This window comes from Eutrigla gurnardus (assembly GCF_963514095.1).
Source record: "Eutrigla gurnardus genome assembly, chromosome: 23".
Taxonomy (NCBI): Eukaryota; Metazoa; Chordata; class Actinopteri; order Perciformes; family Triglidae; genus Eutrigla; species Eutrigla gurnardus.
The window spans coordinates 3,111,576-3,123,578 of record NC_139934.1 but is presented as its reverse complement, the minus strand read 5'-3'; the positions used below and the strand labels follow the sequence as shown (position 1 = coordinate 3,123,578).

General features: G+C 45.4%; 4 protein-coding genes across 13 annotated transcripts in view; 2 read left to right on the top strand and 2 right to left on the bottom strand.

Annotated features, from left to right (window-relative positions):
- The window catches only part of LOC311008641 (endophilin-A1-like), a 106,901-nt gene extending 98,564 nt beyond the window's left edge, over positions 1-8,337 (bottom strand). Inside the window, exon 1 of the mRNA XM_084002419.1 lies at positions 7,960-8,337. Coding sequence (XP_083858545.1) covers positions 7,960-7,981 — 22 coding nt within the window. The 5' untranslated portion in view covers positions 7,982-8,337. The remainder of the gene's footprint in view (positions 1-7,959) is intronic.
- Positions 1-12,003, top strand: part of LOC311008608 (uncharacterized protein) — a 248,212-nt gene that overhangs the window by 71,964 nt on the left and 164,245 nt on the right. For 8 of the 9 annotated variants that reach the window (XM_084002348.1, XM_084002347.1, XM_084002354.1 and 5 more), the window contains 2 exons: positions 1,948-2,070; positions 3,013-3,129. In XM_084002348.1, the coding sequence (XP_083858474.1) occupies positions 1,948-2,070; positions 3,013-3,129 (240 nt within the window). The remainder of the gene's footprint in view (positions 1-1,947; positions 2,071-3,012; positions 3,130-12,003) is intronic. The other variant, XM_084002350.1, reaches the window with a different exon arrangement.
- The window catches only part of LOC311008662 (programmed cell death 1 ligand 1-like), a 106,783-nt gene that overhangs the window by 86,278 nt on the left and 8,502 nt on the right, over positions 1-12,003 (bottom strand). The window lies entirely within an intron of this gene.
- The window catches only part of LOC311008672 (protein NLRC3-like), a 47,308-nt gene continuing 44,378 nt past the window's right edge, over positions 9,074-12,003 (top strand). The window contains exon 1 of the mRNA XM_084002484.1: positions 9,074-9,308. The gene's annotated coding sequence lies outside the window, so the exon portion shown is untranslated. The remainder of the gene's footprint in view (positions 9,309-12,003) is intronic.

Sequence of the window (12,003 nt, the reverse complement as noted above, 5' to 3'; positions counted from 1 at the left end):
ACCCTCCTCACGTCACCCTCCTCGTCACCTTCCTCACCGTCACCTTCCTCACCGTCACCCTCCTCACGTCACCCTCCTCACCGTCACCCTCCTCACCGTCACCCTCCTCACATCACCCTCCTCACATCACCCTCCTCACCGTCACCCTCCTCACATCACCCTCCTCACATCACCCTCCTCACCGTCACCCTCCTCACATCACCCTCCTCACATCACCCTCCTCACATCACCCTCCTCACCGTCACCCTCCTCACATCACCCTCCTCACATCACCCTCCTCACGTCACCCTCCTCACATCACCCTCCTCACCGTCACCCTCCTCACATCACCCTCCTCACCGTCACCCTCCTCACGTCACCCTCCTCGTCACCTTCCTCACCGTCACCCTCCTCACATCACCCTCCTCACCGTCACCCTCCTCACATCACCCTCCTCACCGTCACCCTCCTCACGTCACCCTCCTCACCGTCACCCTCCTCACCGTCACCCTCCTCACATCACCCTCCTCACATCACCCTCCTCACATCACCCTCCTCACCGTCACCCTCCTCACCGTCACCCTCCTCACATCACCCTCCTCACCGTCACCCTCCTCACATCACCCTCCTCACGTCACCCTCCTCTACGCCACACGCTGCAGACTCTGGAAGGACAGAAACGATTTAACGTTTTGTTTTATATACAATAAAAGTTTAAAATCTGTTCACCCTTATCCCTCTGGTCTCAGTCGCGTCTGTTTCTCCCTCCTTTTCAGACACAATCCCCGTCAAAGTCACATCAAAATCAAACCTCCTCAAATACTCTAGCAATACATTAAATCCATGTTAGGAGCAGAAAGATGTCATTTACCTTCAGATCACCGTCCGCTCCGTCCAGCTGACGCCGTTGACTGCAGCAGCAATGTGTTGCCACTCGCACTGCGTCTTTTTATTCGTGATCCCGCTGCTGTGGCCACTAAATTAAATTATTGTCCGGGCCTCCACCTCCCCAACAAGTGTCTCTTTCTCCGTTTCTGAAAAGTTAAGTTTCTTTGCTTTTTTCTGACCTGTCGCCGTGATTCACCACACGGAAACGATTGCATGCCGGCTCATTAACATAGTTAAATGTGGGCGTGTACAGGGCGGGACTCAGGTACGCACACTTGTAGGTGATCCTGTGATTTATAAAGGGAACATTGCGTACAGCTTGCGTGCGCACAGTTTTATAAATCAGATTTTTTTTTGCAAACTTTGGCTTTTTGGCGTACGTACACTTTTAGTAAGGATCCTACGCACAGTTTTATAAATGAGGGCCCAGGTCTTGGTCCAGACCTTTGTAGTCCATGTCGGGGATGATCTGAATCTAGTGTCGACTCTCCTGTTGAATCCATTTGTTTTCACTTTGGTGAACAATCACTGAGACCAGAAGCTTTAATTGCCTTCAATACGGTTAGTTGTCTGAGAAGAAGAAGCAGTAAAGTTTGATGATAAGTCAAATAAATATTCAGATTAAATATTAACCTGACACACACCTGGACCTGACGCTGTAACCTGCTGACACTTCAGCTGATCAGCTTCAAATATTGATATGATAGGAATGAAAGTTTAACTGGAAATTCAGATCTTTTCTCTGTTGGTCTGTTGGACCACAAAAACACAGTGTGGATCAACAATAACTCACAACAGCTGATGGAATCTTCCACCTGAGTGGTTTGTAATTTACACACATGAAACATTTGCTGAATGAATAATGTGATGGTCTGAACTGCCAAACATCTCCCACAATGCAACTTGCCCCTCACACTACTTAGTTTGACAGCAGGATGGTTTCATGTTTATTTGCACCACTCATGACATTGCAGATAGGAAGGGGGGTTTCCTCCATATCGTGACCTATGTATCATGATCATATTGTATTGGGATAATATCGTAGTAAAAGTATTTCTTAAATTGTATTTATTGTATCAGGATGCAGCAGCAGAGACCAGACTCCCCTGGACCTGGACCTGGACCCAGCTGTGTGTCCATGAAGAGTGACCAGTCTATGCCTGACTTGATTGACTTTAAAGGTGACCAAGCTGCTGATGGAAGGTAAGAACTGAACCTGAACTCTCAATGAATCAGGTCTAGACCAGCACCTTAATCAATAACTCAGAGTCCACCAGCCCTGAATCCTGCAACCCGTTCTGTCTTCTGAACCACGATGAGTGACAGACAGTCTCTTGTTTCCCTGAAGCTCGAACAGAAAGGACCAATTAAATCCTTTTTAACTGGGATTAAACTACAGAATATGAAATAAACAATCCAACCTTAAAGAGACAATGAGGAGAAAACCTCTTGAAAGAAAAGACTCATAGACGGGAAAAGTAAAGAGTTAATGACATAGAAGAGTAGCGGCCAGGCTAAGCTAAGCTAAGAACAGAAAGACTCCAAACTAACACCAAACTCGAGCACCGTCTTCCTCTCACTCAAGGGAGGTTGTAGAGTATTAAGTAAGACACTTTATATCCACCAGACTCTTATTATAGGTTTTAACGTAACTGATAATGCATGAGGAGGTGTCTATTATCAGGAGGTAATGGACTACGTGAAGGACAGAACCATCAGACGCCCAGTGGAGATTTTGCAACCAAAATGTAAAGTTGTTTCATGAGTCATAACTCCGTTTCCCCATCATTGTCACCCCATAAGGTTCTCATGCAACGGACATTGTCCACTGCTCCCGTTAATAGGACGGACCTTAGATACGACTTGGCAACGGGAGATATTTCTAGTCCGCTCAGCTCATAGAACCCTTAGGCAGAGCTACAAACCACAAAGCTAACATTATGCTAGCAAAACGCTGAGTCCAGCACTAAGACGGGTGTTCACGGGTCCACAACGTGGTTTGATGTGACCCAGATCCATTTATAGTATTGATTTTGACACAAGCATCAACTCTTAGAGCAAGACTCATCAATATAAAGATAAACAGAGCAAACTGATTCATGAAGCTCAACTAGTTAGAATCTGATATTGTATTTAATATATCAGGATGCAGCAGCAGAGACCAGACTCCCCTGGACCTGGACCCAGCTGTGTGTCCATGAAGAGTGACCAGTCTATGCCCCGCAATATTAGATTTAAAGCTGACCAAGCTGATGATGGAAGGTAAGAACTGAACCTGAACCCTCCTTAGAGGATGAATCAGGTCTAGACCAGCCAGAGGAAAGTTAAGAGTCAGTGAGAAGCTAAATTGGCTAACGTGACAGCTACTGCAAGCTAAGCTAAGCTAATATATGCTAAAGTGGGTTTACATCGGACCCGTTCTGTAAAGTGAAGCCAAAGCTGAAGTGCCTTTAACTGTCAATCTCTCTGGTTGTATAGAAGTCTATGAGAAAATGGTCCTACTTCTCTCTGCTGGCCACCAGGGGGCGACTCCTCTCTGGTTGTATAGAAGTCTATGAGAAAATGGTCCTACTTCTCTCTGCTGGCCACCAGGGGGCGACTCCCCTCTGGTTGTATAGAACTCTATGAGAAAATGGTCCTACTTCTCTCTGCTGGCCACCAGGGGGCGACTCCCCTCTGGTTGTATAGAAGTCTATGAGAAAATGGTCCTACTTCTCTCTGCTGGCCACCAGGGGGCGACTCCTCTCTGGTTGTATAGAAGTCTATGAGAAAATGGTCCTACTTCTCTCTTGATGTATTATCTCAGTAAACATTGTAAACATGAGTTTATGGTCTCAATCTCTAGTTTCAAGTCTTCTTCAATCCAGCATGATGTTCATTTAGTACATGATGGTCCATTTAGAGTCCACCAGACCAGGAAGCAGGGGATGCTTTAGGGGGCGGGGCTTACCTGCTGATTGACAGGTCTCTACCAATGCTAGTTAGCTACTAAGATGACTTAAACACTTAGCTGTAAAGTTGACCTTGAATTATGAAGCTAACTTTGTTAGCAGCTTCACACCAGAATCCACATGGATCCAGATCCAGTAAGGTTGCTGCTCTGGGTTCCGCTCTACCGCTTGTGTTCATCAGATCCACCCTTTGTGCAGAATCCGAGGCTTCAAAACCGTAGTCCACAAACCAACAGGCGTTGTCACCATGACGACGTCCACTTCTGATCTCCAGTCTGTGGTTTAGTGACTCTTTAAACTTGGTTTTCTCCACAGAGTTCAGCAGATCTCAGAGGTTCCGTTGACCCAGCAGCATCAAACACACCTGGACTCCATATTTATGGTGAGTACATGTACAAGCTCACCTTTCACTATTAACCACATCAACTACAGATTCAATGCTGAACTGGTTCTAGTGGTCTCCATGCTGCTCAGACCCACACATGAATCCCATGTTGGGTTCTTTAGAGTTCATGTTCAGTTTATCCTTCTGTTCCAGCTGCTGGAGGAGAACATCGGCACTTTTGTGAAGAACGAGCTGAAGAAGATCCAGAAGGTCCTGAGTCCAGATTACCCAGAATGCTTGGAGAGTGAGGACGAGGAGTTGTTGGACGGTGAGGATGAAGAGCAGAGGAGGAGCAGAGAGGCGTTTCAGAAGATCACAGTGGACTTCCTGAGGAGAATGAAGCAGGAGGAGCTGGCTGCCTGTGTGCTGATCAGTAAGAGGATTTTAACAGATTTAACATGGTGGAAAGAAGAGAAGGATTCAACATGAAGAACTTCATATTTCTCCTAATAGGCTGCACACAACTTCAATGTTTAGGTTCTCTGGTTGTCTACAGACCTGATTACAGCTGACATCATCATTATTATGCGTACGCATGATGTCAACATTTATGTTGCTTTGCTTTAACCATCCAGACGAGTTAGAAGCTTTAAACAGTGAATTTAAACTGTTAGTAGCATCTAAATGTCTGCTTGTTACGTGTTCGGATGTCAGAATCGATATTCCAACAGACTCAAGTTCTACAGAGTTCAGACAGGATCACGACTGTTTCAGAGGAACAGGTGTTTCACTTCACCCAGTGACCGTGTTAACTGGTGACTTTCAGCTCGTATAACTCCAGTGTTGGTAGATGAAAAGAAAATGTATTTAAAACAGGCTTCTACGAGGACACCTCCATGTTTTCAATGGTGGCGTCTCAGCGTGGAGGATTACGGTCTACCAGGATATTTAGAAATCCCAACGGTACTATTTTCAACACCGTCATCAATACCGTCTCTTTCTATGATGCTGTATTGTGATGTGTTGTAGTGACCAGCAGATGCCACCAGAGGTCAGTGTTTCTTTTTTGTTGCCTTAAAAATCTCATTCTGGTGAATTTTCCTTTCAAAACCAGAACGGCACATTGAGGCGATACAAGAGTCTCTTTATTTCTAGACTGACTCACTGAGCTTTACAGCTGCAGTTCAAAGGGTTATATATCCTTCCAGTTCTGTTTGTCTTGTAAATGTCTTTTATTTTACTTCTGTTGGCTTCATCAGGTGCACCTGATTGATTTTGTGTCCAATATTTCTGATTTAATCATGAAAGAAGCTCATGAAGTCACTACTACTGAGGACTATAGGAATACATGGCTCTAACACATGGCTTGTTCATAGACTGTAAAAGGGTCTGTAGGATCCACTAACTGGGTTCCTTTGTTGTTTATCCAGGAACCGCTGGTCCAGTGTACCAACGTGAACTCAAGTCTAGCCTCAAGAAGAAGTTCCAGTGTTTGTTTGAGGGCATCACTAAAGCAGGAAACCCAACCCTCCTGAATCAGGTCTACACGGAGCTCCACGTCACAGAGGGAGGGACTGCAGAGGTCAATGACCAACATGAGGTCAGACAGATTCAAAGGGCATCCAGGAAACCAGACAGACCAGAAACAACCATCAGACAAGAAGACATCTTTAAAGGCTCACCTGGAAGGGATGAACCAATCAGAACAGTGATGACAAAGGGAGTGGCTGGCATCGGGAAAACAGTGTTAACACAGAAGTTCACTCTGGACTGGGCTGAAGACAAAGCCAACCAGGACATACAGTTCACGTTTCCATTCACTTTCAGAGAGCTGAACCTGCTGAAAGAGAAGAAGTTCAGCTTGGTGGAACTCCTTCATCACTTCTTCCCTGGAACCAAAGAAGCAGGAATCTGCAGGTTTGAAGGGTTCCAGGTTGTGTTCATCTTTGACGGTCTGGACGAGTGTCGACTTCCTCTGGACTTCCTCAACAACGAGATCCTGACTGATGTCACAGAGTCCACCTCAGTCCAAGTCCTGCTGACAAACCTCATCAGGGGTGAACTGCTTCCCTCTGCTCGCCTCTGGATCACCACAAGACCTGCAGCAGCCAATCAGATCCCTCCTGGGTGTGTTGACATGGTGACAGAGGTCAGAGGGTTCACTGACCCACAGAAGGAGGACTACTTCAGGAAGAGGTTCAGAGATGAGGAGCAGGCAAACAGGATCATGGCCCACATCAAGACCTCACGGAGCCTCCACATCATGTGCCACATCCCGGTCTTCTGCTGGATCACTGCTACAGTTCTGGAGGACGTGTTGAAGACCAGGGAGGGAGGGGAGCTGCCCAAGACCCTGACCGACATGTACATCCACTTCCTGGTGGTTCAGTCCAAACTGAAGAACGTCAAGTATGATGGAGGAGCTGAGACGGATCAACACTGGAGTCCAGAGACCGGGAAGATGATTGAGTCTCTAGGAAAACTGGCTTTTGAGCAGCTGCAGAAAGGAAACCTGATCTTCTATGAACCAGACCTGAAAGAGTGTGGCATCGATATCAAAGCAGCCTCAGTGTACTCAGGAGTGTTCACACAGGTCTTCAGAGAGGAGAGAGGACTGTACCAGGACCAGGTGTTCTGCTTCGTCCATCTGAGTGTTCAGGAGTTTCTGGCTGCTCTTCATGTCCATCTGACCTTCATCAACTCTGGTGTCAATCTGATGGCAGTAGAACCAACAACCTCCTCTGGGTCTAAAGTCTCCAGACACAAACCTAAACTAACACATCTGCACCAGAGAGCTGTGGACAAGGCCTTACAGAGTCCAAACGGACACCTGGACCTGTTCCTCCGCTTCCTTCTGGGTCTGTCACTAGAGACCAATCAGAAACACCTACGAGGTCTGCTGACACAGACAGGAAGTAGCTCACAGACCAATCAGGAAACAGTCCAGTACATCAAGGAGAAGGTTGATGAGGATCTGTCTCCAGAGAGAAGCATCAATCTGTTCCACTGTCTGAATGAACTGAATGATCGTTCTCTGGTGGAGGAGATCCAACAGTATCTGACTTTAGGATATCTCTCCTCCAATAAACTGTCTCCTGGTCAGTGGTCAGCTCTGGTCTTCATCTTACTGTCATCAGATAAACATCTGGACGTGTTTGACCTGAAGGAATACTCTGCTTCAGAGGAGGCTCTTCTGAGGCTGCTGCCGGTGGTCCAAGCCTCCAGCAAAGCTCTGTAAATATAGTTTTTCATTCAGAAAACAACAAACCATCTTGGAATTACAAGGTTCTATCTGCATTCTGAACCATTTGATTGGTTTTCCAAACTGCAAAAGGTAAAGAAGTAAAACGTAGTTCCAAATAGTTACTGAAGAGTAAAGGTAAGAAAGTATTTAGTGAAAAAACTACTCGAGTACTGAGTAACTTCTGAGTAAATTCTGATTATTGTGGCCCCGCACCTGGTGATCTGAGAGACTCCCAGGAGGCATAGACGTTGGAAGGGCAGCTAACCCCCCCAGTTACATAAAAACCAATGCTTTCTCTAACATGAAGCGTTTGTTACCTCAGCTGAAAGAAAAGAAACAACACAGCTCACACACACACACACACACACACAGATACACACACACACACACACACACACACACACACACACACACACACATACACACACACACACACATACACACACACACACACACACACACACACACACACACACACACACACACACACACACACATACACACACACACACACACACACACACACACACACACACACACACACACATACACACACACACAGATACACACACACACACACACACACACACACATATACACACATACACACACACACACACACACACAGAGATACACACACACATATACACACACACACACACACACACACACACACACACACAGTGATGGATAGTCATGTTGAAGACATTTATTGTAACTTTTCTCTGAGTTTTGTCGACATAAGAATGACTCGACCCACAAGAATCTGCGTGATGAGCAGCTACAAACAGAATCTCACATCAGAAACATTCAGAAAGGAACTGATTCACAACTGAAAGTGAAACTTAAATAGGATCGACAGATTCACTGACTTTAGACGGTAAAAGTCGGGGGATTTCAAAAAGTGGGCGGTATATTGTGACTCCTCCATAAATGATTGCACATACACTTGCATATTTATGCACATTTGTCTCTGAATGACAAGGATTTAGAATTAAAACACGTTAAAAGAGTTCTATCTATAACCGGGCGTGGAGAGTTTGTGTGCCGTCATGTGACTGCCTGGCTGCGTTTGATTGGTGAAACGGAGTCAGTGAGAGTCTTGAAAGAAGACTCAGACAGAAATAAACAGATGGCACAGTGTGACGTTAACCTCACCATGGAGCCTAATACGCCACCCAGCTGCAACAATAACCTGATGAACAAACATGTTAAACATCATTAACTTCATTAGGATAATAATGTCAGTTAGAACCTGAGGGGATGAACAGTTGTTTGTAATTGTTTCATCACTAATTTCTGATTCCTCTTCAGACTCAGTGGCTGTAAGCTCTCAGAGAGAAGCTGTGAAGGTCTGTCCTCAGTTCTCAGCTCCCAGTCCTCCAGTCTAAGAGACCTGGACCTGAGTACCAACGACCTGCAGGATTCAGGAGTGAAGCTGCTGTCTGCTGGCCTGGAGAGTCCACACTGTCGACTGGAAACTCTCAGGTCAGATTCAACTACTTTGAGAAGTTTACCTATGAAGCTTTCAATGATGTGTTTACATGCACCAAATATTCAGTTATTTATATCCACGTATTCCTAAAAAGACACGTTTGCTACTAATCTGTTACCATGGTGATGAAATACTGTTTCTGCTGCTAACGACTTGCCAGCAAAAGAACAAAACCAAACTTTTGTCAAAACCAAACCTCTTGTTTCTCTTTTCCCTGCCGTTCCATGTTTTAATAGTTTTATAAATCCACCTGGTGTTTATAAATGCTGTTGCAAACGTCAGTCTACGTTTGTGAACGTCACTCCATGAACATGTGAGCCTGAACTCCAACACCAGACTGTCTCTGCTGTCAAGGTGGAGCCAGTTTGAACCACTTTCTATACAGTTGAGTTTATTGAGTTTTATATGAAATGAACTAATATTCTTGTCACGGTGGCTGAAGCAGCAGGGAGGACCCACATGCAGACTCAAAGCTATGCAGATGCAATGAAGACATATTATTCATGAAAACACCCCCTAGTGGCCAGCAGAGAGAATGCAGCTTTAAGGACCTTCAGGCTTGACTTCACTTCTCTGAACCAGAGGTTGATGCCTGATTGGAATATCAACTCTGACAACTGAACATGAACCAAGCAGACATTTTGATGCTGCTGACAGTTTTAATTCAAAGTTTAAAGCTTCTAACTCGTCTGCACGGCGGAGACAAAACGCCATTTTAACACCAACATGTGCACACACATTTATGATGACAATGACTGTAAAAGGCTCTATAGCAAGGGTCACTAAGAGGTGGAGCTTGGCCCAGATCCAGACCCAGACCCCGTCCTATCAGGACCCAGACCCATAACTGATAGATCATTGAGAATTATGAAATGATGACGGAGCGTTTCCATTTTACTGCTGCAGCGTTAGCATCACTACACTGGTTCAGATGGTTGGAGGCTAAATCATCTCACTGGTTGCTACTCACAAACACTAAATTACCCAGTAATGCAACGGGGTGAAACGTTAACTCTGAACTTAATCAAATCTGTGCAAACTGGAGTTTCTGTGAGTGACGTTTCCATGGTGACAACTGAGGAGACTCACTGACAGCTGACAGATGGATCAGAGAGTGGAGGTGATAAACGTCAGTCAGGTGGGTGAGATCTAGAGCCGATAGATAAGTTCACACGGCTGCTCTCAAAGAGGAACGCTGACAGTGAGAACAGAGCTTTGAATCAAGACAGACTCTTTTCTTCCAGTTGAACACCTGAATGCCTCATATGTTCTGAGACTCTTAAGAAGCACATTTTCAAAGCTGTGTTTTGTATTTTACTGTTATTATCAGAGTCCTTGTTATTCATAATTCCTCCAGTTCAATATGAAAACTATAAACATTGTTGAAATGTTATTGAATTCCAGCCTTTTTTCTTTGCTAGATGGTTTAAAATCAATACCAGATCTTTGTTGGCCCACCAGGTCTGAAGACAGACCACATAGACTGTTTCTACTGTTGTTCTTCTCTTTCTAACAAATGGTTTCTCCCTCACACCCCTTCTGTCATGTCTCCAAGACATCAAAGCCTGGAAGGCCTTGAACTGTTTATATTTGAACCAAAATAAAACAGAAGTGATGGTTTGGCCCCAGCAGCTCTCGTGAACCCTCGCCCATTGACTTGGGCCCTTTGACAGACTATGGAAAGCCAACAGTCACAAGCTTGGGTTTTAAAATGGACAGTGATTTTAAATTGGATCAGCAAATTAGTTCAGTATTGAAGTCCAGCTTCTTTCAGATCAGGCAGCTGGCAAAGGTGAAGCCTTTCGTTGCACAAAAGCACTTTGAGACAGTAATCCAGGCCTTCATAACATCTGGGCTGGATTACTGTAATGCACTTTATTGTGGAGCCAGCCAGTCCTCCCTCGCACGTCTCCAGCTGGTGCAAAATGCAGCCGCTCGCCTCCTAACTGGAGCGCGTAAGAGGGAGCACATAACTCCAGTCCTGGCCTCCCTCCACTGGCTGCCTGTGCATTTTAGAGTCCATTTTAAGATTCTTTTATTTGTTTTTAAGTCTTCAAATGGTCTCGCCCCCCCTTACCTCTCTGAGCTCCTTCAACCCTACCCTCCTGCTCGGTGCCTCAGGTCAGCTGACCTGCTGCTCCTGGAGGTACCGAGGTCCAAAAGGAAGCTCAGAGGGGACAGAGCTTTCTCCACTGCTGCCCCAAAACTCTGGAACGAGCTACCATTGCACATTAGACAAGCCTCCTCACTGTCCATTTTTAAAACCAGTCTTAAAACCCATTTTTACTCCCTGGCTTTCAACTCCACATGAGACTTTACTCCTGTTTTAGTGTGTTTATGGCCCTGCTTTGATTTAGTGTTTTATTGTTTCTAATTGCTTTTAAAAACAATGAAACACCTGTTTTACTGTCTGTTTTATTTATTTGAGTGTTTTCATTGTGTTATGTCTCTGTACAGCACTCTGTTTTCAACTACGGTTGTTTTAAAGTGCTATATAAATAAAGTTGAGTTGAGTTCTAACGCTTCAATTTCTCTCTCAATCATTTCAGCTCGTCTCTTGTCTTTCTTTTAACGTCCTCCTCTGTCCATCTCTGTCCATCACTCAGCCACGCTTATCCCACCCAGAACAACATCAACACAACAAAAGACAAATATCACTTCTTCTCATTTTAAAAAGTGGACAAATGGACATAAGTCTATGTAAAGTCCCCAGAAGTGACAGTAGTGTGTGTGTCTTCAGTCTGTCAGGTTGTCTCATCACAGAGGACGGCTGTTCTTCTCTGGCCTCAGCTCTGGACTCCAACCCCTCCTATCTGAGACAGCTGGACCTGAGCTACAATCATCCAGGAGACTCAGGAGTCAAGCTGCTGTCTGCTGGACTGGAGGGTCCACACTGGAGACTGGACACTCTCAGGTGAGGACAGGTGGACAGACATCAGACTGGACACTCTCAGGTGAAGACAGGTGGACAGACATCAAACTGGACACTCTCAGGTGAGGACAGATGGACAGACATCAGACTGGACACTCTCAGGTGAGGACAGGTGGACAGATATCAGACTGGACTCTCAGGTGAGGACAGATGGACAGACATCAGACTGGACTCTCAGGTGAGGACAGA